General features: G+C 47.3%; 2 protein-coding genes across 3 annotated transcripts in view; both read left to right on the top strand.

Moving 5' to 3' along the window:
• The first annotated feature begins 533 nt into the window (after positions 1-533).
• Positions 534-15231, top strand: mcoln1b (mucolipin TRP cation channel 1b). Its single transcript, XM_056287842.1, has 14 exons — positions 534-755; positions 2229-2476; positions 2785-2946; positions 4972-5128; positions 5747-5828; positions 7789-7885; positions 8111-8210; positions 8448-8554; positions 9983-10132; positions 10312-10413; positions 10606-10728; positions 11606-11812; positions 12173-12341; positions 13289-15231. Exons 1-13 carry the CDS (start codon positions 713-715, stop codon positions 12302-12304), a joined length of 1710 nt encoding a protein of 569 aa, XP_056143817.1. The 5' UTR covers positions 534-712; the 3' UTR covers positions 12305-12341; positions 13289-15231.
• A 5447-nt stretch (positions 15232-20678) lies between these two features.
• Positions 20679-27496, top strand: part of prr36b (proline rich 36b) — a 39792-nt gene continuing 32974 nt past the window's right edge. The window contains exon 1 of one of the 2 annotated variants that reach the window (XM_056288665.1): positions 20679-21290. The gene's annotated coding sequence lies outside the window, so the exon portion shown is untranslated. The remainder of the gene's footprint in view (positions 21291-27496) is intronic. The other variant, XM_056288664.1, reaches the window with a different exon arrangement.

Here is a 27496-nt window from a genome sequence, read left to right as displayed (position 1 = left end):
ACAGCCCTCCATAAACCAGGGCCCCCTCCTACCTCACCGACCAGCTCCACTACCATAACTCCATCCCAAAGCCTTCGCTCCTCCCGACACCAATCTCCTGTCTCCACCATACAGGACCAAGCACCAGACCTGGGGGAGCAGATCCTTCCCCATAGTTGCCCCCCCCCTTCCCTCTGGAACCCACTCCCCAAACTCCCGTGCACCACGTTCACGTCAATCAAAACTCACCTTCTCGGAACCGCTTTTAACGTGTGATTAATTTTGTGTGGCTTTTGTTTTAGGTGTTTTGCTTTTATGTTTAACTTATGTAAAGCGTCTTTTTGTACCTTGAAAAGCGCTCTCTCTCATATATATATAATATTTATTACTATTAATATATTTATCATATTATTATGACTTTTCATTTTGGGGGGGGGGCTGGGAAAAATAGCTAGGTTTGATGTAAAATAATAATATACTGTGTTCTGTGTAATAGCGTCTCCGACCATGCAAACGTGTCACATGGCACGTGTCACATGACCGCGTAGGAAGAGCCGACCCGTGTTGGCCGTCGTCATTTATTCCGTGACCGTCCGCTTATTTTCCGTCTTTCAGCGCCATGGCTTGACCCACAAACATCTCCCGCACGAATTGGCAGATACCCCGGCATGTCAGTCAACTTGCTCGGTCACCGCGCTGTTACTTCTCGTTGTGCGACCGTCGGAGCATCGCCATGGCGTCCTCCAATTACAGCGGCGCCCAAGACAGCGCCGCAGGTTTGTGTGTGTGTCTGTCAAGCGTCCCCGTCTCCCTGTCGACACTGCGGGCGCCTTATTGCCGTCCATCCGCATTCTTCTTTGTGTAATCTGTGTTATTCACAGCCGGGTTGGCTGCGTGTTCGGCGATAGATTACGTCATCTCCACCCGACAAGCAGCGTCGTGTGGCGTCGAATATGCAATGGCTGCGCGTTATCTTCCTCCGTTGCGTTTCCGGTCTGCGATCCTGAACAGGTGCATCTTGTTGCCATGGGCACGTTTATAATAGCCGGCTCGAATGTGTTTGTCTGCCGTCCAATGGCTGCTGGGATAAGCTCCAGCATCCCCGCCAGCCTGGGGGCAGGATAAGCGGTTTGGATAATGGATGGATGGTGTCAAGAGATGGGAGACACAACTGTTGTGTGACTTTGCTGTGAATATAACGATACAGATTCAGTGTGTTACAATTGTAAAGCGGGTCTAGGCCTAGTATTGACAGCACGTTTTCAGTTTAGCAAACTAACATTAGGGGTGTAACCGGTTATTTTCTCGCCCGGTGCGGGATTCGATACGGAGTGTCCTGCCACACAAGGCGACGTCACTAACCGCTCGGCTAACGGGTAGCTAGGGGCTAACGTGTCTTATTAGTAGTTTACAGGGGCATTGAAAAGTAAACCACGTTGCGCAGGGTTCGGCAGAGCTAAAGCTAACTCGTCTAATCACATTTTTAACCAACCGATAACCCGTAAAAGCAAGCTGGCACACCAGCAACATGTAAAGGCTTTAATTGATTTGTTTATGTACGTTAACGACAGCTTAGCTGCGTTTCTGTCATGGCGTTTCTGTGAAATTGTACCTAACGAAACCACATGGGCGATACCAAGTGATCGAAAACGAGGGGGAGGCTGAGAGAATAAGTGGTGGGGGGTGCAGGGAAAAAATACTTTGCCAGTTTTCTTACCTATGGTGATTAGTTTTAATTAAGAAAATTAAAGTATTCAGCATCTTACAACAGCATATAGTTTTCAGATATGCTCACAATTTTTTGTTTTTTTTGGAGGGCTCACCCCCCCCCAATCTACGCAGATGGTACAACTAAATGTGAGAGTAAATCTCAGTTTATGAGTGAGTGAGTTAAGTTTATTTATCAGGATCCCCATTAGCTGTGCCCTAAAGCACCGCTAGTCTTACTGGGGTCCACATAAAAACAATACATTTAAAACAAGACTGAGAAAAACAAAAACAAACATGGGAGAGACCTCGTAGCATAAGAGAAGGGAGCCCTCTTTCAGGATTGATAGACATGCAGTTATTGCAGATTGGGCTGCAGTAACACAACTAAAGCATCATTTACTATCCTGCGTAACCGGTAAACCGAGATGTTTGCCAAATGATTAGGGTATTCCCTCTCATAATGCACGCTGCTCATGATAATGGTTCTTTTCATTTCGGACACGAATGGATTTCTTTTTTTCTCCCTTTGGCTCTGACAGAGAAAGAACGGTTGTTCGCATCTGTGACCAGCTATGGGTCTCAGGATCTTGGTGGCGGAAACTCCCGTCCGACTGTTCTGGTGGGCTCTGAGCTCCGACAGCCGCAGCAAGAGGAGGAGGAGGAGGAGGCGCTGAGGAGGAAGCTGAAGTACTTTTTCATGAGCCCCTGCGATAAATACCATGCCAAGGGCCGCAAGCCTTTCAAACTGGGCCTGCAGCTGCTCAAAATCATCATTGTCACCGTGCAGGTAGACTGAGCTTTTTTGAGCATGTTTAGCTGATCATATATTTTTTAATCCGTCTTTTTTTCATTGTTGCAGTGCAACAGTCGGCAAGTGACTGATGCACTGCACTAGCTGGACTGTGTGGGACTATTGAATGTGACAATGCACTTAAACCTTAAACTTGAGATTTGAGTGCCGTCCAAGATTAATTAGCAATAAAAGCAATGGTCACCTGCAGTCTTTTGCCAATAATCTGATGTGCAGTTTCCCTACTAAATTCTGAATATTACTGGCATGCTGAGTCTCCTTTCGTTTGCCCACTTCTCTCTTAGTTGGTGCTTTTCGGGCTGAGCAACCAGATGGTCGTGACGTTCAAAGAGGAGAACACCGCATCATTTAAGCATTTGTTCCTGAAAGGCTACCAGGATGATACGCCACAGGCCATCCACACACGGAGTGAACTCTACAGCCACATCTATTATGCCACAGAACGGGTACTGTGTTGACACAAATGGTTTTTATTATTCTAACTTAAGTGCTATATGCTAGTATGGCCCCCACTGTTGAATGATTAGGTTGGCCCATACCCTCAGGAATAACTGCACCATTGCTGGCTTGACTTAATGCATGCTCAGTAATCCAGGTAAGGAAATCATAAAGTTGAATCAGTTCATCTGGACACAACATTAATTGAGAGAAACATTTCATCACTCATCTTAAGTGACTTTTTCAGTCTCAACTGACTGCAGGTATCCCCACCCTTATAAACAGCACAGTGGCAAAATTACCGAAAACAACAATCGGTTTCATATGCAAGTTAACCTGACCATTAACTAGAGTTACAGTGACCATGGATTAAGTGCCACGAGGATTGCCGTGACTTGTACATTGGGGAAACCAAACAGACACTGGCCAAGAGGATGGCAGAACACAGAAGAGCTAACGCATCAGGCCAGGACTCTGCAGTCTACACCCATCTACAGGCCAGTGGCCACTCTTTCAAGGATGAGGATGAGCACATCCTTGATAGGGAGGAACGCTGGTTTGATCGGGGAGTCAAAAAGGCCATCTATGTGAAGAGGGAACGACCATCTCTGAACCGAGGGGGGCCTAAGAGTACATCTGTTACCATCTTACTGTGATTGCAACTATTCCCCAATCCTCTGTGAATAGTACACATGGCCATTGTAACTCTAATTAACGGTCACAGTAATATGCATATGAAACCGATTGCCGTTTTCGGTCATTATGCAATGGTGCTATTTATAAGAGAGACTGAAGAGGTCACTCGGATGAGTGATGAAACGTTGTGTCCAGATGAACTGATTCAACTTTCTGTGATTGTTGGCTTGAGTTTTGATTTTTTATTTGTGTAATATGGTTATATGGTTTTCCCATTATACAACATGTAAGGTCTATAGTTGGGTGACAAATTAAAGGAAAAACTAACGTAAAGTGTCAGGGTAAGGTATTGGGCCACCGCGAGCCTCCAGCACAGCTTCAGGGCTCCTTGTCATACATTCTACAAGTCCCTGAACTCCACTGGAGGGATGAACACCGTTCTTCCAAAATATATTCCCTCATTTGGTGTTTCGATGACGGTGGTGGAGAGCGCTGTCTAACACGTTGGTCCACAATCTCCTATTGCTGTTAAATTGGGTTGAGATCCGGTGACTGTGAAGCCCACAGCATATGATTTACATCATTTTCATACTCAGCGAACTATTCCGTGACCCCTCGTGCCCTGTGGGTGGGGGCATTGTCATCCTGGAAGAGACCACTCCAAACAGGATAGAAACGTTTCATCGTGGGTGTCCGGGTATCGTAGCGGTCTATTCCGTTGCCTACCAACACGGAGATCGTCCGTTCGAATCCCCATGTTACCTCCGGCTCGGTTGGGCATCCCTACAGACACAACTGGCCGTGTCTGCGTTTGGGGAGCCAGATGTGGGTATGTTGGGGCGCCTGTTCGTGGGGGGAGGGGGAACTGGGGGGAATAGCGTAATCCTCCCATGTGCTACATCCCCCTGGTGAAACTCCTCACTGTCAGGTGAAAAAAGCGGCTGGCGACTCCACATGTATCAGAGGAGGCATGTGGTAGTCTGCAGCCCTCCCTGGCTTGGCAAGGAGGGGGGGGGGGGCAACGACCAGGACGGCTCGGAAGAGTGGGGTAATTGGCCAGGTGCAACTGGGGAGAAAAAGGGGGGAAAAAGAAATGTTTCATCACAAGATAAAAGGTGGTCACTTAGAATAACTTTGTATTGATTTGCAGCGGCCCTTCCCTCTAAGGGGACAAGTGGACCCAAACCATGCCAAGAAAATGCCCCCCCCACAGTATAGCAGAGCCCCCGGATTCCCTCACTGCAGCTGTCAACCATTAAGCTTTTTCCTTTAATTTGTCACCCATCTGTATCTGTGTGGACACCCTGTTGCATCCTGCTACTCTATTTCTTTTTACTACAGCATCCAGTTGTCATTCTCATTTCCACTCTTCTATGTCTCTCTATGTTCTTCTTCAGTATTTGGCCTTACCGCAGATCTCGTTGGGACGGTATGCATATGTGTTAGGGGTCGGAGTCAATGGAAGTGCGCTTTCTCTCTGCCAGAGGTACTACAAAAAGGGCAGCATCGATCCTGTCAATGACACGTTTAACATCGACCCCCATGTTGTCACCGGTAAGGCGGCCTCAGTCTCTCCCGTTTCCTCGCCATTCGTTATGATGTGTCCGTCAAATTTTACCCATCGGCATATGATATGACACTGGAAACCGACACTGAAAACTGGCAACCTTTTTCCTTTCTTTTTTTTTTTAATATCCAATGCTGCTGTTCTTTTGGCCCTCGAGGAAATGACTGTGTCAGTGAGTCATTGTGGCGGTGCCCTATAAATGTCAGGAGGCGCTTTGCACATCTGCCCTACTTCTTGAATGCTTAAAATAATCCCAATCAGAAAAAAAACAACATATTAAAAAGCCTTTTCCCTCACAGGCTTAAGCATAAAAATACAAATGTCCTTGGCGGATGATTTGGTTGTGTAGACCTGCTGATGTTAGAATGGGGGCCTTTGGTGGTGCCTGATAAAAATCTTGTTTGAATAAACAGAGTAAAACAGACAGAAATGGATCTCAGGTTAACCACCAGTGTTTTTCTTGGAGGTAATGCGACGGGGAAGTGTGGAAAAATCGATGCGTCATCTGGAAAAAAAAACTGTCGTCTTTTTTTAGAGCGGTAGAAGTTTCCCATGTGACCGTTTTGTTGCTTCTTCTAATGTTATTATCCGTAAACCTTTGCCAGATTGCGTTGGATTGAACCCACTTTCTTACGGTTCCTCTTTTGGAAATGATGACTACCAGAACTTCACCCTCAAGTTTCAGAAGTAAGACATCATTGAGGTGCAGCTGAATGTTTAACAATATTTAATGATATTGTTTTTCTTAACTTTTTATCTTTGTATATTGGCATACCTCACTTGCGCCTCCACCCGCTGATGGCTGTCTGTCTGTTATGCGTGGTTTTTTTTGTTATGTCTAGAAAAACGGCGTTGGTGACACTAACCCCTCATACATAAACTGTACAGCAATGGAAGGCTGTTAGCTGATCACCGGCTCAGTTAAAGTAGCCTACTTCTTTCCCTGCAGTATTCAAAATATGCTCATAAGTCATGAGCGCCTAACAGTTCTGTCCTTTGGATAGAATTTGCCTGTAAAAGCTAACACTTGGGGGCAGCGCAGTGGTTAGCGCGGTTACCTTGCAGCAAGAAGGTCCTGGGTTCACGCCCCGGGGTAGTCCAACCTTGGGGGGGTCGTCCCGGGTTATCCTCTGTGTGGAGTTTGCATGTTCTCCCCGTGTCTGCGTGGGTTTCCTCCCACAGTCCAAAGACATGTACACTACTGTTCAAAAGTTTGGGATCACCCAAACAATTTTTTGTTTTCCATGAAAAGTCACACTTATTCACCACCATATGTTGTGAAATGAATAGAAAATAGAGTCAAGACATTGACAAGGTTAGAAATAATGATTTGTATTTGAAATAAGATTTTTTTTACATCAAACTTTGCTTTCGTCAAAGAATCCTCCATTTGCAGCAATTACAGCATTGCAGACCTTTGGCATTCTAGCTGTTAATTTGTTGAGGTAATCTGGAGAAATTGCACCCCACGCTTCCAGAAGCAGCTCCCACAAGTTGGATTGGTTGGATGGGCACTTCTTTGAGCAGATTGAGTTTCTGGAGCATCACATTTGTGGGGTCAATTAAACGCTCAAAAGGGCCAGAAAAAGAGAACTTTCATTTGAAACTCGACAGTCTATTCTTGTTCTTAGAAATGAAGGCTATTCCATGCGAGAAATTGCTAAGAAATTGAAGATTTCCTACACCGGTGTGTACTACTCCCTTCAGAGGACAGCACAAACAGGCTCTAACCAGAGTAGAAAAAGAAGTGGGAGGCCGCGTTGCACAACTGAGCAAGAAGATAAGTACATTAGAGTCTCTAGTTTGAGAAACAGACGCCTCACAGGTCCCCAACTGGCATCTTCATTAAATAGTACCTGTTAGAGCCTGTTTGTGCTGTCCTCTGAAGGGAGTAGTACACACCGGTGTAGGAAATCTTCAATTTCTTAGCAATTTCTCGCATGGAATAGCCTTCATTTCTAAGAACAAGAATAGACTGTCGAGTTTCAGATGAAAGTTCTCTTTTTCTGGCCATTTTGAGCGTTTAATTGACCCCACAAATGTGATGCTCCAGAAACTCAATCTGCTCAAAGAAGTGCCCATCCAACCAATCCAACTTGTGGGAGCTGCTTCTGGAAGCGTGGGGTGCAATTTCTCCAGATTACCTCAACAAATTAACAGCTAGAATGCCAAAGGTCTGCAATGCTGTAATTGCTGCAAATGGAGGATTCTTTGACGAAAGCAAAGTTTGATGTAAAAAAAATCTTATTTCAAATACAAATCATTATTTCTAACCTTGTCAATGTCTTGACTCTATTTTCTATTCATTTCACAACATATGGTGGTGAATAAGTGTGACTTTTCATGGAAAACAAAAAATTGTTTGGGTGATCCCAAACTTTTGAACGGTAGTGTAGGTCAGGTGAATCAGCCGTACAAAATTGTCCCAAGGTGTGAATATGTGTGTGTATGTCGGCCCTGTGATGGACTGGCGGCTTGTCCAGGGTGTCTCCCCGCCTGCCGTGCAATGACTAATGGGATAGGCTCCAGCGTCCCCACAACCCTGAGCAGGATAAGCGGTTTGGATAATGGATGGATGGATGGATATTGGCACACTTAACCCACTCCCTCCTTCTCTCTGTCTCTCTTCTTCTCCCTCCTCCCCCAGACTGATCAATGTAACCATTGACTTCCAGTTGAAGGCGATCAATATTCAAACAATAATTAACAACGAGATCCCTGATTGCTATACCTTCGCCATCACGGTGAGCAACCTCTTCCAGTCAGAAATGCCGCAATGGCTTTGCCTTATTACAGTCGCACTTCCCATGAGTTCACAGAATTACGAGGTTGTAAATCCCCCAAAATAAACAGACAGTTTGTAAATCCCCCAAAATAAACAGACTATCGAGAATTCAGGTGACCTGTTTAAATCCCCCCCACCCCAAAAAAAAACTAACAAAGACTCTTACACATACTTCTGTTGTCAGATCATCATGGATAACAGGGCCCACAGCGGCCGAGTTAAGATCAGCCTCCTGAATCAAGCCTCCATCAAGGAGTGTAAAGACCCCAACGTGTCCGGACACGGTGAGTGAAGGACGGAGTGCGGAGCGCCAGAGGAGCAAGATCGTTGGAAAGAGCTTGGTCACATAGGTCGAGCACGCTCCTCCGCTGGTTTTTACAACCCAGATCTACTCCCTCGATCGTAATCTGGCAGAACACCGTGTTTCTTGTTGTTACTGCACTCTTTTTAACACCACCGACTCTCTCTCTCACCTTGTCTCCCCCACCTCCCTAATCTCCTGTCTTATTTCTCTCCGTCAGCGGAGAGCTACGCACGGGAGTTCTTCGATGTGCTGGTTGCATTCGTCTGCCTGCTGTCCCTGCTGCTGTGTGGCCGCTCCATCCTCAGAGGAGTCCTCCTGCAACACGTAAGATCGGAGACGAGCGCACTTCACCGTCGCACAACCTCGGTGCAGCCCGCTCGTGATGAGCAGAAAGGGGTTTCGCTCTGGGTGTTTAATGAAAGGATCTCAGGCGTGAAGGGTCAGCGCCGCCGGGCCCCAGTGCAAGATGGTCAAAGCGGGCCCCGGCCTGCCCATCAGAAGCAGATGTTACACAACGTCGTGTCAGTAGCGAATGAAAGAAGTGAAACCACGCAGTGTTAGAAAAACCAGCAACAGGGAAATGCACTGCACGGTTGACGCCTGAATTAAAATGATTACTAGGAAACCGCCGCGCTATAGAAGGTGAATCATAATAGCAAGGCCAAGATAGGGATACACTACCCTGCTTAACAAAATCTGCTGTCTGCTGGCCCAGTGGTTAGCGCTGTCGCCTCACGGCAAGAAGGTCCTGGGTTCGAACCCCGCCGGGGTTGTCCAACCTTGAGGGTCATCCCAGGTCATCCTCTGTGTGGGGTTTCCATGTTCTCCCCGTGTCTGCGGTGGGGTTTCCCCGGGTGCTCCAGCTTCCCCCACCATCAGAAAGACATGCATGTTAGGGTTAGTACTCCCGTCTGTGCCCCTGACCGAGGCGCGGCAAGAAGAACTGGAGTTGGTCCCCGGGCGCTGCACGGCGGCTGCCCGCTGCTCCTAGCTACACAGCTAGGGTGGGTTAAATGCAGAGAGAGGCGTCCGGGTAGCGTAGCGGTCTATTCCGTTGCCTCCCAACACGGGGATCGACGGTTCGAATCCCCGTGTTACCTCCGGCTTGGTCGGGCGTCTCTACAGACACAGTTGGCCGTGTCTGCGGGTGAGAAGCTGGTCGCTGCACTAGCGCCTCCTCTGGTCAGTCGGGGCGCCTATTCGGGAGGGAGGGGGAACTGGGGGGAATAGCGTGATCCTCCCACGCACTACGCCCCCCTGGTGAAACTCCTCACTGTCAGGTGAAAAGAAGCGGCTGGCGACTCCACATGTATCGGAGGAGGCATGTGGTAGTCTGCAGCCCTCCCCGGATCGGCAGAGGGGGCGGAGCAGCGACCGGGACGGCTCAGAAGAGTTGAGTAATTGGCCGGATACAATTGGCGGAAAAAAGGGAGGAGGGGAAATAACGCGGACTATTTAGAGGATGTGCTTGAAACAAATTCGCCTTCGAATATTCTGAAGAAGAGAAGTGATCCATATATTTGAACTTTTCTTGGAGTTTGTTTGAGGGTTTATCTTCCTGGTTTATCTTATAGTCGTCCTTTGCTTTATCCCCCGCCCCCCCATTTATGCAAAATGTCCCCAATTGCTATGTCGCCCCATGCCTGGAATGCTTTTAATGAATAATGTATTCACGTTTTTAGTCAGAGAGAAATTGAACATGAGAGAGAGTGTGCCGGGGATGCCACCATTTTGTGTTCTGCTGCCCACCAGGAGTACGTGCAGTTCTTCAAGCTCAGGCTGAGGCGCTGTGTGAGCTGGGGGGACAGGATGGAGTTCATCAACGGCTGGTACATCCTGCTCATTATCAGCGACGTCTTCACCATCATCGGCAGCTTCATCAAAATCGGCATCGAGTCCAAGGTGACGTGAAACAGAAACGCTTCGCGTGACACCTTTCACTGTTAAACCCTGATGGTCCCACCAGGTTCAGCAATGAACTGTAACTGTTTCGCAAACCCAATTTGAAGATTTCAGCGGGCAGGATTTTTCTGAATTAAGCGTTAATTTTTTAAAAAAATTTTTTGCTCTCTGACATGTAGAATTTGTCATCATATGACGTGTGTGGGATCCTGTTGGGAACCTCCACTCTGCTGGTGTGGGTGGGAGTCATCCGTTACTTCAGCTTCTTCCAGAAATACAACGTGAGTGGAGGATACACACACACACACACACACACACACACACACACACACACACACTCTGTAGAAGTTCATCTCAGCACTAAAGATTAACTTTTTTATCACTGAGTTCAAAACCACTGCCCCCCCCCCCCCCCCGTTCTCCTTCATGTGTAAATGGACTTGGCTGGGCCTGTCTCTGTCTGTGCTTCTCAGATCCTGATCGTGACTTTAAGAGCTGCCTTTCCAAATGTCATCCGCTTCTGCTGCTGTGCGGCAGCCATTTATATGGGATACTGCTTCTGTGGATGGATTGTACTGGGGCCCTATCATGCCAAGGTGCCTACACACACACACACACACACAGCCGGAGAGATAACTGTGGAATTTCTCATTTCTGACTAGGAATACGAAGATATGAGTCATTCATATCTTACAGGGTATGAGTACATTTCAGACACAACATTTTTTTATAATCAAAACTATTCTCTAGTGTATTATCTTATCTTCAAATCTTTAAAAAACAAAATTCTTGCTTATCATTGTTTAAGAGAAGAAAATATATTCGTTCAGTATGAAAGATTCAAATGTCCTTTTGATGCATATTGTTATTCTGTCTACTGCTTAGTTGCCGTGTTAATTTACCTGAACAGCTTCAGTCGAGCAGGGTTTGGATTGCTTTACTTCAATTATTCCATTTTAAACTTAATTCAAGATGAATGACTCGGGTGTCCGAGTAGCATAGCGGTCTATTCCGTTGCCTGCCAACACGGGGATTGCTCGTTCGAATCCCCGTGTTACCTCCGGCTTGGTCGGGCGTTCCTACAGACACAATTGGCCGTGTTTGCGGGTGGGAAGCCGGATGTGGGTATGTGTCCTGGTTGTTGCACTAGCACCTCCTCTGATCGGTCGGGGCGGGGGGGACTGGGGAGGATAGCGTCATCCTCCCACGCGCTACAACTCCTCACTGTCAGGTGAAAAGAAGCAGCTGGCGACTCCACGTGTATCGGAGGAGGCATGTGGTAGTCTGCAGCCCTCCCCGGATTGGCAGAGGGGGGTGGAGCAGCGACTGGGAAGGCTCGGAAGAGTGGGGTAATTGGCTGGGTACAATTGGGAAGAAAAAAGGGGGCGGGGAATCCACACAAAAAAAGATGAGTGACATGATAGCGGTGATCTATGTACGTTGACTTGTCTCCTCTTTGTCCGAAATGCACAGTTTCGAACCCTGTCCATGGTGTCCGAATGCCTGTTCTCTCTGATCAACGGGGACGACATGTTTATAACCTTCGCCGAGATGGAGCACAGCAGCACCCTGGTTTGGGTCTTCAGCCAGGTCTACCTTTACACCTTCATCTCGCTCTTCATTTACATGGTGCTGTCGCTCTTCATCGCACTCATCACCGGAGCCTATGACACTATTATGGTAAAGTGTTTTGGTTTATAATAATAACTCCCGCAGTTTGCTTCTTTTCTTTTCTTTTCAAATGATACTTTGTTTTGTGGTTTTGTGATCTAAAAGTGTCTAGAGAGAGAGAGGAAGAACTGAAGAAAGAGATGTTGGCGAGGGTAAAATGGGAATGGTGCAACGGAAATAGATGATAAGACTTTCATAATGCATTCATAATGGCCCCGGAGCGATATGAGAAGTTGTTGTCCAAGATCAGAATCGCAGCATCTGAAATGAAGTGGAGTCATGTGACGTCCGCTGAAGTGACAACGTTGTGTTGAAACTTTATTTAGCACTTGTCAGTGCTCCTGACATGTCTGGGTTGTCTGTCTGCAGGCCCAAACACAGGAGCAAGTTCGCACCACAGACCTGCACGCGTTCATTGCGGAGTGCACAGACACACCCAGCTCTGGGAAGTTTCGTGGGCCGGACGGTTCCTCCTGCTCCTTCTTCTGCTGCTGTGACTAGGACGAAGGAGCAAGGAGCATCCTACAGATGCAGAGAGGTGTGTGTGTGTGTGTGTGTGTGTCTATGTATTGGACTAGCTACATTCATATTCTTTGTGTGCGTGTGCATGTCATGTGTGTGTCTGTGTGCATGTGTGTGTTGGACTATCTACGTTCACATTTCTTTGTGTGCATGTACATGTGTGTGTGTGTGCGTGCACGCATGTGTGTGTGTGTGTGTGTGTGTGTTGGACTATCTATGTTCACATTTTTTTGTGTGTATGTGCATGTCAAGTGTGTGTGTGTGTGTGTGTGTGTGTGTGTGTGTGTGTGTGTGTGTTGGACTAGCTACATTCACATTTCTTTGTGTGCGTGTGCATGTACATGTCGTGTGTGTGTGTGCGTGCATGTGCGTGTGTGTGTGTGTGTGTTTGTGTTGGACTATCTATGTTCACATTTCTTTGTGTGCGTGTGCATGTACATGTCGTGTGTGTGTTTGTGTTGGACTATCTATGTTCACATTTCTTTGTGTGCATGTACATGTCGTGTGTGTGTGTGTGTGTGTGTGTGTGTGTGTGGAATCTCATGAAATGAGTATATGCAGAACTGTGCATGGGCGCCGTATAGGTATCTTATATCTGTGCGTGTCTTTCTGCACTGATACATATAAGATACATATTACATATTTATTATGTCTTCATGCTCAATAAGAAAATCAAAGCAGGTGGAATCAGTTCATCTGGACACAATGTTTACTAACAGATACGTTTGAACACGTGATGAAACGTGTCTTGATAAACATTGTATCAAGACGAAGTGGTTCAACCTGCTTTGATGTGTTTGCATGTATATCTGTGCCTGCCTATCGGTGGGGGTTCTTCCTGTTCCCTCTTCATGTTCTCACAAGGAAGTGTGCACGTGTCACCGAGGACCTGATGTTCTTGTCTTTGAAGCGCCGTGTCTGCGTGTCAGTGAGAGTGAATAATAATTCTGCCTCTTATTTCAGATGCCCAAGTGGAATGATGATGCTTGAGGGATGCACGGAATGACCTTGGACCACACTGTCCTCCGTTGCCTAGGTTACAGTTTTGCATTTTAATTTTCGCTGGAATGATGGAGCGAACTGTGCTGTTTCAAGCCCCATTACCTGCTTCAGCTTTCGTATGAATAATTTATTGACTTCTTCTGAAATGCCACTTTTGTCAGGATTTTGACAGTTACGCTTGTGAATCTGCCGCACACTGTGCTAACCACTTCTCTTCTGTTGCGCTGAACACAAAATCCAATAGCTGTTTCTGTGTAAAAAGGATTAGCAGTTTAAGTTGAATGTTCCACTGTGTACAGAATTTAGGTTTTGTGGTTTTTTTTAAAAATTAATTTAACTCTTATCTGAAATGATATTTGGGTTTTGTGCCTCTTGGGTATGTGCTCTGAATCGCCATGCCACTAAGAGTCAAGACAAACAACGAGGCACACCAAACCAGCAAAAGCAAATTGACCGTAAACTAAAGCGTATTGATTAGCTTCGGCAGCATTTCTCAGTGAAAGCCAGTCCTCCATTTTCATTCCCACTCAACTCTTCATCCCTTTGTTCTTCTTCCTCCGCTGGGGGGGATGAGATGATGGCTGTATGTGGACGGACAGGCCCTCCGGTCGTACTGTTGGTCATCAATATGTATGAGCCGTTTCGCCCGTGAAGAACCAGGTGACCCCTGCACTGCGAGACGAAGCCTTCGCTGCGGGTGTCGAAGTGCGCCGTGCAGAGTCACAGGTGCCTCCTGGGGAAAATCAAAATTTTAGCAACATCAGATGTTGTTTTTTTTTATGTCGACAGGGAGCCCATGAATAATTTTGCGGGGCGCGATGTGCAGGACTTGATTGGCAGCTTTGACATTTGTGTCTGGATTTTTTATATGGGACACCGGCACTGTCAACACAGGGACATGAAAGTCATGCGTGAAGGGTAGCCTCTTGTTCTTTTATTTTAATCTGTTTCCGAACAAAAATGTCTCCCCAAACCAACGCGGGGTCCACTTCTTTATTCTCTACGTGGAAGGGACTGAACCTTCACTTTTCATCGATTGTTTTTAATTTTTTTTTACCGTTTTTAGCCTTATTTGTGTTTACCTTTATCGCATAGAACAGTGGCGATGGAGAAAGGGACCTTTGCCGCATGGGAGCGAGCCTGCAAGCAAAGGTCCCTTTGTTGCATCCAAATCCAGGATTTTATGGTCAGACTTGAATCCACATGTCACACGCTTATCTGGTCGAGCTTCTAGGATGGCACTTCTCACTCATTTGTAATAAGCGGCACTACCGAAATGCCAATCTCCTCCCGATGGGATATGAAGGCTTCCGTTTTAAGGGAAAAGAGACGTTTCACTGCTCAAGATTTGCATGAGGACTGACCGGTGCCAACGGAAGTGAGACGTCTACTCTGATTTACTTGAATTGGTTTACGTCGTTTATCGTCATAACGGGCAGGGCAAATTTATGCGTTTTTTTTTTTTAAAACGATTGTTAATTTTACTCAAATGCACTTAACGAAGATTGAAGTGAGGGATGCACAGCTCCAAGTGATGCTCACACAGGAGTCGTATAGCACAATGGAGTGGAGTAATAATGTGTTGTCGACCCACCTGTTACTGTTCTCTTGACACTACTCATGAGGTTTATTCAATGCTGCTTTGATTTGAGTTGTCTCTTCCTGCTCATTTCATCCTTGTTTACTCCGGTGATTATTTAATGTAGATGCAATGTCCAATATCTTACCTCACTGTGCAGAGCCTGCAAAGGATAGCGTCAGTGGGGTTTGTTCGTTTCCACCGAGGTGGTGTTTGTACAGGTTTTTACTCTTATGTGTACCAGTGCACCAAATGACTTCTGTGAAAATGTGGTCTTCTTAATGCTTGCACTGCTCGGCACATTAAACATTAAAGACACAAAAAGACACGCCGCCCCTTTTCGTCTTTTTCGTCAGGCCGTAAGTCGACCTGGTTATGACCTGAGGGTGATCACGACCTTTGGGTGGCACGGTGGCGCAGTGGTTAAGCGCTGTCGCCTCACAGCAAGAAGGTCCTGGGTTCAAACCCCGGGGTTGTCCAACCTTGGGGTCGTCCTCTGTGTGGAGTTTGCATGTTCTCCCTGTGTCTGCGGTGGGTTTTCTCCGGGTGCTCCTGTTTCCCCCACCATCAAAAAGACATGCATGTTAGGGTTAATACTCCTGTCTGTGCCCCTGACCGAGGCATGGCAAGACGAACTGGAGTTGGTACCCGGGCGCTGCATGGCGGCTGCCCACTGCTCCTGGCTACACAGCTAGCATGGGTTAAATGCAGAGTGTAATTTCCCTACGGGGATCATTAAAGTGCATCAAAATCAACAAAAAAAAGTCACTGACACAACGGACATGGCATGTTTGGGGGGCCTTGGATTGCGGTCAGTAGCACTGGAGGAGGTATGGAATTGCGCCCTTGACCTCCATGGGGAGCACGGTGGCGCAGTGGTTAGCGCGGTTGCCTCACAGCAAGAAGGTCCTGGGTTCGAGCCCCGGGGTAGTCCAACCTTGGTGGGTCATCCCGGGTCATCCTCTGTGTGGAGTTTGCATGTTCGCCCCGTGTCTGCGTGGGTTTCCTCCAGGGGCTCCGGTTTCCTCCCACAGCTCAAAGACATGTAGGTCAGGTGAATCGGCCGTACTAAATTGTCCCTAGGTGTGAATGTGTGTGTGAATGTGTGTGTGGGCCCTGTGTGATGGCCTGGCGGCCTGTCCAGGGTGTCTCCCCGCCTGCTGCCCAATGACTGCTGGGATAGGCTCCAGCATCCCTGCGACCCTGAGAGCAGGATAAGCAGTTCAGATAATGGATGGATGGATGGATGGACAACGGACACTTCCTGTGGTCAGTTGCGGTGGTTGCTTCCTTTGCTCCTATCCTCAGACGTTAACATCGCAATCACTGTGATCTACGGGTTCAAACGTCACTTTAGCTTCGACATAAGTGTAACATTTGTGCACTTTTTCTTGTTTTAGGAGGAGACAGGGCGGCGGGGTATTTTAAATTGTTCGTTGAGAAAATTGGAAAGTGGAGAGAAAAGAACAGTGTTGTTGGTGGAACCAGAGAGGGACACGTTTTGACCCAAATTCCCTCCAACATGTCCACAGTGCAAACCAATGTGAGGATTTAAAGAGAGACCGACGTGCCATCTTTCTGAACACGTTTTTTAACATGGGGCGTTTGAATCGTAACCGAAAGTGGGCGTGGTTTCATGACTTCAACGCTATTGGCTACTGTCTTCGTGTGGGTGGGGCTCGGTACCGCTCGTCACTTGCAACTTACACTTACAACTTGGCGAATAATATGTTCGATGATACAAATAACTGTTAGATAGATAGATGATAGATATTTGGATAAATAGATAGATATATAGATGGAGCGCAATACGACGTAGCGAGATCGATAATAAAGTCTCAGCAAAACAGCACAAACCCGAGCCAAGTAGCTAGCAGGAGGGGGCGAAAGAACGGCGTCTCCGTGGCTTTATAGCGTCTCGCTACGGACACGCCCTATATGCAAATTAACTGGCGTTACGTATCCACCGGCACAGTTTGTCATTGGACGCCATCTACAGTCAATCACAGATCTCTCTGGAGTGGCCGTGTTTTGGCCGCTGAATTTCTCCGTGGTCACAGTCCAACTCGGAGCAGCCTAGCAACAGGAATTTTCACATTTTTGATGTCAGTATCACTTTAAATACGAGCACAGTTATTATCACCCCTGTGACAGCGCATCAGTCTCTGGGTCTTTCAATCTCACACATGAAAGGAGCTAAACTTAAATTCAGCAAAAGGCAGCAGGGGGCTAACAATAACATCCACCTCCAGTTCAGCGTTAGCGCGACCGGGTGTTCAAAATAGACCACACACCTATGTTTATTTAATACGGTCTGGAGATGTGGGCTGTCAAATAGCTGCGAGGGCTTTATGCCCGAACAGGCACGATGCTAATGAGCCCCACATGCCCGTGTGTGATATGGTGGTTTGGCGCCGCTAGGGGGAGAGAGAGCAGGCTCAGTCTCCACAGCCACCAGCCAGTCCATCATAGGAAATCAATACAGTCTAGAGGCAGTAAAGAAAGGATGAAATACTGAAACATTAGCTCTCTGGGGGAGCAGAGGAGGGGGCGAGGTGTGGAGAAAGGGAGTGCGGTGTTGCACAAATAACAGACAAAACACCGCCGGAGCAATGCTGAGACGGCTTAAGTAAAGAACGTGTTTTTGGGGCGGGGGGGGTTAGTCCACCATTGTTGCATCCTACCATAGATCCAGATCCCTAGACAGAAGATGAGAGGAATAAAGAGAAAGATGCCCTATGAAAGCAGAGGTAAATTCATGTAGGTGAAGATGCAAAACACAAATGGATGACAGCATCAGGGAGACAACGATCAAAGCAGAGACGTGCACACCCAGTGCTCTTAGTGAGCCGGAGTGGTAATTTAGAGAGCCACTGTCCGATACCCTTAGTACCAGCATGCATTATTTACATCAGGAGGCCGCCAGGGCTGAGAGGGAGCTCTTTTAACTCTGCCATCAGGCAGACAGGAACTGGCCAACCTGCTTTTGGAAATCATCAGGTTTCAAGGCAAAGCCAATTAAACAGTCCCATCAGGGCAGCATAGAGCATTAGGGCTTCTCTTATCTGCACTGGCATTGTTTGAAGAGCGCACTCTGAACATTATGTAGATGTGTTGTGTGTTCTCTAAAAGAATTATTTCAGGCCCACACACACACACGCTATTAATGATTGAATACATATAGAAACGATCTCTGGACGAGGTACTGGGTTATCAGGTGCATTCTGCAGGCTCTACTGCAGAATAATTCCAAGGCTGTCCTTTTTCCTCGAAAGAAACAGAGAATAACTGCCATAACCGCTCATAAGCAAGCCGGGTTTGGGCGTTACATGTGTGCTATCGTCTTCACGTGTTGCCCGTTTCTGAGGGCATTAGCATGCCGTATGCTAATGATATGCTGCGTTGGCGCGTTCTGCTCTTCGGGGACTCCATGCTGCCTCACGGAGAACGGCGGGAGCAGCTGCTCCGGCGTGTGCTAACCTGTACGAGCCCGGCATCCACTCACATTCCCCATGTGATCTAATGACACTCGTCTCGTTTAAGGGTGACGTGTCATACGTGCTAATAGCCGACGCTCAGTGGGGGTCTGGAGCCACTTTTGCAGCGAGCGAGGGAGCACAAAGGAGAGGGGTAGTGCGGTTTGTGGGCATCCCTACAAAAGATGGCGACTTTGTCTCACAAGAATGGGTGTGTCTCCCTGACTCCTCTCTCAATGCCAAGTCCTTGCTTTGCGGAGCTGCGGTGGGTGCCAGAGGGATGGGAGCTGCGTGCAGTCTGTGCTCCTCTGTGCGTCTGTGTATGTCTGCGCATGCCTTTGTAGGGTGCACACGCACGCATGCATACGCGTACATACTTGAATTGAACCCTGACTCGGAACGTGTGTTTGTCCCCTACTGCATAAATATTGATGCGTTGCGTAAGTATGTGTCAAAGGTAGACCTCCATCCAGAGGCCAGGTTCAGGGGCTTGACTGTGTGCCAGCCTCTTTGTGCCGTGCTGCCTTAGCTGGGATGTGGGCTGGGGGGGGCGAGTGGTGTGGGGGGGGGGTGGACGACGACGACGACAATGAGATAAATAACAGGGGAACTGTGTAGCGGGTACACAGCCCTGCCCCTTCCTGTCTCCACTGCCGGTTTGAAACAAACTTCCTCTCTTTGTTGTGCCTGGTTGACCATGCCAATACGTCCATCAGCATCAAGCCAGATCATTGGACGCCCCGGCTGCCCCACCCTTTTTCTGGTTCATTTCCATGTCTTTCACATGCATGTGTGTACACACATAAACCCTAGGAGTTAACACACTTGCGCACACACACACGTTATCTCACACTTGCTCTCAGTGTTCCCTTCCCGTGCTTCTCCTGTTCCGCCTCGTTTTGCAGTACACACTCTGACCTCAGATTATTTGTTACTTGATTTGGTCGGTCCAGTACTTAGGGATGTATTATGTATGCGGATATAAACACATAAATATTGCGCTAGCCTTTACGTCTGAGCCATGTATTGATCTGACATTTAGGTTTTGATGATATTATTCAACTCTCCATTAGAAAAAAGCCATAATAAGATGCAATTTACCTGCTGCTGTGCTGTACGAGACAGCAGTCAACCAAGCTACTGGGCACAGTCTCCAATGTTGGAGTCGCGGCCTAGCTATAACAGGAGTGTTATATATATACAGGTCAGTGCACTGCACATCACTGCAAGCAAAACTTGGAAATCTATGACTTGCACAAGTGAGCAAGAGACAGAGAAGCAGACAAAGGAAGGTCACTGTGCTGCAAAGTGAGAAAAAGAGCGCCAGCAGGCTTTATTGTTTCATCGTGTACACTAATGGAACATATATCAATATTCAGGGTTGTGCACACACTTCAGTGCTGAGCTCCACAAACTGTGCAGGGCCAGACCACCTCTCCGCAGCGTTTGGAAAGAGGAGAGTGAACCACGGGCTCAACACAAAGAAGCCCATCCAGAACAGACCAGCACACAAAAGCCTGGCTCATGTAGACAAGGACAGGAGGCTGCTGGGAGCTAGCTGAACAGCAGTGTTGCAGACAGACAGGCAGCATGCCCACCCAGACTCTCTGACGAAAAGCCCAGCACTGGTGAAGAGCAAAGACAAAAGCCAGCGAGCAACGAACAACGCCCTCCCAAATCCAATTGTGTCGCAGAGAAGAGACAGACCTCAAGTGAAGGGCTTGCACAATCACCGCTCCTTGCTTGTCTTTATTCCACTTAGGCTGCGTCATATTATTTCTCTTGTTGTTTCAGGGCCAATTATGTCCACAACGTCCCACTCTGGCAAACGACTCGGTAGCAGGTGCACGATAATCTGCATCCCATTGAATATCCATGTTTCTAACGGTTCGGCTTTGTTGTCCATGTTTGTAGTGTCAGTGAAGGACTTTTGGCTGATAAATGAGCTGCCTGGATATTCATGGAGCCAGGCTGAAAATGAACACTTTTCACCAGCTTCGTTGAGGCCTTCGCCATCAACAGGTTTGAATTCATCAATAGAAATTTGTTTGAATTTATTCAAATCCAACCAAGAAGACCAAAAATATAAAATTTTAACATAATTGGTTTCTATCTCGCCCTCGAGTGCTCCAAACGCATACAGGAGGAAGGGGGCATTAGAGAAACGTGGGAGGCGTATATGCAGCTCCATGGGAGTGCAGTCAGGCATGGGATAAAGGGGTGAGGGGAGGGGAGGGGAGGGGAGGAGAAGGGGGGTATTAAAAAAAAGAGGGGTGGCAGGAGGGGGAGACGGGGATGAGGGGCGACAGCCGCGACAACCGGGAAGAACTCGGCGAAGAAGAAAAGTAGGGGCGACTTGCTAAAAGGGGTGACATCATTCCTCATTTGAATACACCCCGTCTCGGCGGCGATTGGCTGTGCGCGGGAAAAGGAGAAAAAAAAGAAAAGAAAAGAAAAGAAAAGAAAGTTCCTTGCCTTTTCCGCTATTCAGCCCTTTCAATTTCACCACCGCGCGTCTCTCCTCCGATTGTCCATCAGCCCGCCGGTCCATAGGGGCGTGCGCGTGCGCGCGTGCGTGCGAGTGGGGACGGACGCTCGCGCGTGTGGTGCGCGCACATACGTACGTAACGTGTGGACCCGCAGAGCGTCGCTTCTTTCTTCGGCGGAGGGGACGTGCATCACTTCTGCCACAGACAAACCCAGCCACAAAAAAGACCCAAGTTTCCCCCCCCCTCCCTCCTCTCCTCACTCCTCACTTCTCGTCTTTTGCCCAGTTTCATTTCGCGATTTGTTTGACTTTTTCTTTTTTTTTTCTTCCGGCCGCGCGGATCCCAGAGAAAGGGGATATCGGCGAACAACTGGGCGTAGCTGGAGCGGATCTTGCTAGTTGTCTCCCACACCGCATCGGGTAAGGTAGCTTTAGCCTCCGCTAGCATGCTCATGATAATCGCTTTAATTTTACGATGTGGGTATTATTGATCAAAGTGGACGGGTTTTTTTATATAGCTCGACCGTAGACTGTAACGTCTCAGAGCCCGGGTACCGTTGAAAATAAGCGGGGTTCGTCTTTTCTTTTTTCTTCTTCGTGTGTGTCGGTTAGTCGCGACCAGTGTCGCTGTAAACGAAGCGTATAAAGAGAGGTAAAGAAAAGGCAGGTGGGCCCTGGTATGAATGGATATTTCCGTTGGTGTTAATTAACTGGGGTTTCTCCCCCCTCACTGAAAATGTCAGCCGTCATTTTGTCTGCGAGCTGCTCCGATTGAGAGTGGCAGGGGCTTCGCTGGGGCGGTGGCAGGCTGCGTGGTGAATGAAAGTGATAATCGGACCGGTTCGGCAGACCTTTCTGTGAGGCGGGAGGCAGTCACTGAATCGTTTCAAAACGGGTTCTGCACCGTAGGTACGAGCCCGTCTTTCTTATTTTACATAGCCGATTGTCCGTATGTTCGCTCCTTAAACTTTTTTCTCCCCCCCCCACACCCCCCCCCCCCCACATCTCCCTCTCTCCATCCTCCATCGCGGATGCCCATTGTTCTGAGCGGACAAGTGTGCGTGTGTGTGTGTGTGAGCTGAGAACTGTTCCGTGTTATCCCCCTCTGGGCAAATGTGTAATTTAGCGCTAATAATTCCTTTGAAACCAACTCTTTTCTTCTTCTTCTTCTTCTTCTTCTTCTTCTTCTTCTTCTTCAAATATTACAGCTGGATTGAATGACTTTGTGGCATTTGCAGTGTGTTAAATGGATGTGGAGGGTGAAGGTACCTTTTCCAAAGCCGGGATAGTCTAGCGATTGTCTGGAAAGGGGCGAACGTCTCAGTCGGGCTATCATCATCATTGCCAATGATTTATTAATATCGCCCTATGCAATCAGCTTAATGCAGTCGGGGAGGCCTGGTTAGAGAGGGCCCCCAGAGCCACTCCTTCCGTAGACTCTTTATGGAGAAAATGCAACAAGACCGATGACACTCCCCTCTGGAGAAGAACAATGAGGAAGAAGAGAAGCTCTGCCCTGTCTTTGAAACCTTGCAGTGTGGAATAAAAGTGCACACATGCCTGCTTTCCAAATCTTTATCCCTGAACGATAAACGACACAGCTCCGTTCTTTGTCTCCGCGGAGCTGCAGACGGCAAGAGACATACACCGATCAGCCAAAACATTAAAACCACTGACAGGTAATCGAAGAAAGTTGAATCGGTTCATCCGAATCCGTTTTATTGACAGATACGTTTCGTCGCTCATCTAAGTGACCTCTTCAGTCTAAACTGACTGCACGTATCCCCTACCCTTATAAACAATACAGTTGCATAACGACCGAAACCAACAATCAGTTTCATATGCAAATATGGGCATGACTATTAATTAGAGTTTCAATGGCTATGTGTACTAAACACAGAGGACTTGGGAATGTTTGCAATCACAGCATTGTAAAATGGCGCCAGATGTACTCGCGGTGATTCAACTTTCTTTGATTTTCTTACCTGGATTATTGAGCATTCACAAAGACACACTGACAGGTAAGTGAATAACATCGATTATATCGTTGCAATGGCATCTGTCAAGGGGCAGGGTATATTAGGCAGCAAGTGAACAGTCAGTTCTTGAAGTTGATGTGTTGGAAGCCCATCAGGAAAGATGGGCAAGTGTAAGGATCTGAGTGACTTTGAAAAGGGCCAAACTGTGATGGCTAAATGACTGGGTCAGAACATCTCCAAAACGACAGGTCTTGTGGGGTGTTCCCAGTATGCAGTGGACAGGACCTACCAAAAGGACAACTGATGAACCAGCGACAGGGTCATGGGCGCCCAGGGCTCATTAATGCACATGGGGAGCAAAGGCTAGCTTGTCTGGTCCGATCCCACAGAAGAGCTACTGTAGCTCAAATTGCTGAAAAAGTTAATGCTGGCTATGATAGACATATGGGGATGCATCCAGTCAGAGTGCTCCTGTCCACCGCCGAAAGTGCCAACAATGAGCACATGAACGGCAGAACTGGACATTGGAGCTATGGAAGATGGTGGCCTGGTCTGATGAATCACGTTTTCTTTTACATCATGTGGACGGCTGGGTGTGTGTGCACCGTTTACCTGGGGAAGAGATGGCACCAGGATTCACTGTGGGAAGACGGCAAGCCGGCGGAGGCAGTGTGATGCTGGGAAACACTGGTTCCTAGCATTCATGTGGATGCTGCTTTGACGCATGCCGCCTACCTAAACATTTTTGCAGACCAAGTACACCCTTTCATGGCAACGGTATTCCCTGATGCCAGTGGTCTCTTTCAGCAGGATAATGAACCCTGCCACACTGCAAAAATTGTTCAGGAATGGTTTGAGGAACATGACTGTTCAGTGTGTTGCCTTGGCTTGCAAATTCCCCTGATCTCAATCTGATCGAGCATCTGTGGGATGTGCTGGAAAAACAAGTCCGATTCATGGGGGCTCCAACTTGCAGTTTACTGGATTTAAAGGATCTGCTGCTAACGTCTTGGTGCCAGATACTAGAGGCCACCTTCAGAGGTCTTGTGGAGGCCATGCCTCGACGGGTCAGAGTTTATTTTGGTGGCACAAGGGGGACCTACACAATATTAAGCAGGTGGTTTTAATCTTTTGGCTGATCGGTGTACATTATGGGCGAGGGTAGGTCAGTTTTCTGTGATGATAACATGAAGTATTGATGTCATTCTGAGTAAATTGCATCCATGGGTGATTAATATGTGCACTTTTGGGTTTGGAGAATCTCTGAAAAGTGGCCAAGGCAGTAAGTGGGCTTAGCCACTCAACCATTCCGCCCCCCTGGTGTAGTGATGAGAGAATGGCTGACTCACAGCGCTGGTGGATGAGGCAGAAAACAGGAATTACTGCTGAGCAATATGGAAAATATTATCATCAGGATAATCATAGGGAATTTTACACCATCAGTATATCACGATATTGGCTTATATGCAGAAAATACCATGTTTAAGAATCCAACTGAAGTTCATGACTTTGAACTGTTTGGTAATGTATAGTATCAAACCCAAACTAAAATGATACTCACTGAAATACTTCAGACCTAATTTTATGAGAAATTTCAGGTAATAGATTCTCAATATCGTTCATTTAGACAGCAAAATTGCGTATCACGATATGACAGCGTCTGAATTTCATCACAATACAATACCATTGAAAGACAGTAAATGATGATATTGAATTATTGCCTAGGTCTAACTGGAATACACGCTGGTGAACGTTGGGCTAATGCAATAATGTGAAATTAAATTAAGCTGCAATTATAAACCAGACTCCCGTTTCATAAGATGCTCCAAAAAGGTCTTAAAAGAAAACACAAACTAGCAGCTACAGATTACTGTCAGAGTCATTCTCTTATACTAAGAGGATTTATTGAAAAAATGTATTTGAAAAAAATAAAACCTTTGATCGTAATTTGAAAATAAGTAAATTGGCTTTGGGCAACGTTAAATTACCCATCAAATTGAAGTGTTCTCGGAGAGAGCTACCTCCATTGTGCATTCACTGGTGCAAGAGGTATTTTTCATTACCTCGTACTATCGATGTACCAGACACATGCCCGCCCTCCAGTCGCTAGTGTGTGTGCTGCTGGAACAGTAAGGATAAAGGATGTGGATAACCACAGCGTTTGCGTTAGCGTTAAGACAAAGGGGTCCAGTGAGAGGTGGTCAGCATTTTTCTTGGTTGAAAATGATCTCTGAATGGAATGGATAGATGTGGAAAAAAATGCAACATGGGGATGAGTAATCTAATTTGATACACAACGTGCAGCTGCTGATGAGATAAAACAAAAAAAAACACAATATGGTTATAGTGAAAGAATTGTTTGAGGTACTGAACTGTTGTACCTTGTAGTCCATGCCACAAGTCTATATTTTTGGGAGGTTTGTATCTTGATGACTCAGTTTGCCACTAGCTGGCCTCTTGACCAACCCAATGTTGTGTACTTAGAATGTGGGTGTTTGTGACATAAATAGGCCTATGTCTCAGCTTGCCCCTAGGCTCAAGGCCCATTTTGGGTGGCTGCATGACTCAGTATTGACACCCTAGAGCTGTTGAACTCCTCAATCCTCAATTGTGACAAGGGCAGTGAGGCCTGAGCCCTACTTATTTGTGTCTTTTCAGACTAGACTCGTGACCTTTTTACTCCTTGGCATCATCACCCTCCTCATCATCATTAACTCTGTATGAGCTGACGTAACACTAGCATACAATCTTTTTTCCTGTGAGATTAATGAATCTTTAACCGAAACCGTATGTTTAGCTGATTCTTTCCCTCCTCTATTGTGAGGCCAATGGTGACTTGAGAAGCTGCTGCTTGCCAGTAGTGAAAATGTGCACAATTGAGATAGAGCAGAGATAACTCCGCTATGGTCCACTGGCAAGATAGTTGCCATAGTTGGCGGTGTCACAGTTGTCAATGCATGCAGTTGGCGACAGACACTGTGGTTTTGAGGGTGTATTTGCCAGCAGCTGCAGTAATTTGCTGTTTGGAGGCTCTGAATTCCTCCGGTGGGAGGATGGATAAATCGACATGGTTCGCAGCCCTGTTGCTAGGCTCCACACCAAATTCTTCATGACTGGATTTGGTTGCTGTCTGGTTGGTTGCTTGCAGAACTGCAAAAAAAAAAAGCTCCAAAAATGACCCCAAAAAATTGGTCTTGAAAAGCAAGGAAAACCATATCGCCATGTAAGTCGTCAGACTCGCTTGACCACCTGTGGCCTGCCGGGATTAGCTGCCGTTGGGCCTATCAATCTATACTGGTGGCTGATGCGGTTGGTTACCTCAGAGGCTCGCTGTCCAGATACCCCTGTTGACAGAATGACTGATTTCCTTGACTGAAAGCAACTGTGGGGCACATCTTTTTGGTTGCTGCTATTCTGATATAATTGATAACTGTTCATGGGCTGTGTTACAGTGTTTGTCAATGGAAATGCATTTCGTTGTTCAGAGATGGTCCTTGTCGCGCCGAAAGAAGGCCTCATATATGTTCGGAGAGGTGTTGTGAATGTGACGGGAGAAGTTCATGGCTGGTTGTAACCAGCCATTTTTGTGGTATTGTGCTGTGTGTGTGCATGTGTGTGTGTGTGTGTGGTTTAATTCTTCAGGAGCTGCAGCTAGTAGATTCTGGTGTGGTCAACCGTCCGACCTGCCCATGAGGGATCAGATTCCATCTGGAACGTGCCTCGTGCAACTTCAAACAGGAGGAGATAATCCTCTTACGGACACGGTCGTTCCACTAGTACTTTGTGTGCGTGTGCTGAGAGAGAGAGATTGATTGATTCTCGGGTTTGTTTTTACTTCCTGTCCAGATGCCTGCCTCCGTCTTCCTCCCTATGTCTCTCTATCCGTCCCCCCCTTTATCTGTTCTATCAGTGTCATTGATCCAAGCCACCAGCTGGTCCTGGGCTGGCCTGATCTCATTTACCCCAGCAGAGGAGCCCGTCTGTGGGAATACTGCCCATTATGGCGATGTTCCAGCAGCTCTTCAAGTTACAACTCACTCATAGTTTCTCTCTGTCTGTCTCTGGTCCTATCTGTCTTCCTATCTGTCGTTTTCCCTTTCCATCACTTTTTATTCCCTGTATCCTCTGCACTCCCCCACACATGCACTCATTCTCTTGGCTCTCCTGCTACCTTGTCACTGTTGCCTCTCTTATCTCCCAGGGGGGAGGGCGAACTGCATCTGAGAAATAGGCCCTCTGCCTGGTACACTAATGGACTTCGTCTGCGTATCTCTCTCGCGTGCTATCTTTTTCTCTGCCTTGCACGTCTGTGGGGGTCAACAACAGTCCTGCTCACCCCACTTCTCCCAGTGCGATCAATATCCTCGTGTTCAGTCCCGGCGCTGACCCGCTGGTACCTCCCTGCAGGCAGCGTACTTCCAGTCAGACTGTCGTACGGGGCTCTCGCTCATTTCCTTTGGGCTCTTGTTTGTTGTTGGACCCTCAGTCTCTTCCTGCATTGTTTTGGGGGTGACGAACCCCAGCCTGCCTCTCTATTGTATCGTCTGGTTTCTGGGACACACTGAGGCCTCTGTCTCATTCGCTCTCTCTCTCTCTCTCTCTCTCTCTCTCTGTCTCTCGCTTGCTCTCTCTCTCTCTCTCTCTCGC

This window comes from Lampris incognitus, chromosome 10 (genome assembly GCF_029633865.1).
Source record: "Lampris incognitus isolate fLamInc1 chromosome 10, fLamInc1.hap2, whole genome shotgun sequence".
Taxonomy (NCBI): Eukaryota; Metazoa; Chordata; class Actinopteri; order Lampriformes; family Lampridae; genus Lampris; species Lampris incognitus.
The sequence above is the reverse complement of the archived record's forward strand: the minus strand, read 5'-3'. Positions and strand labels throughout refer to the sequence as shown.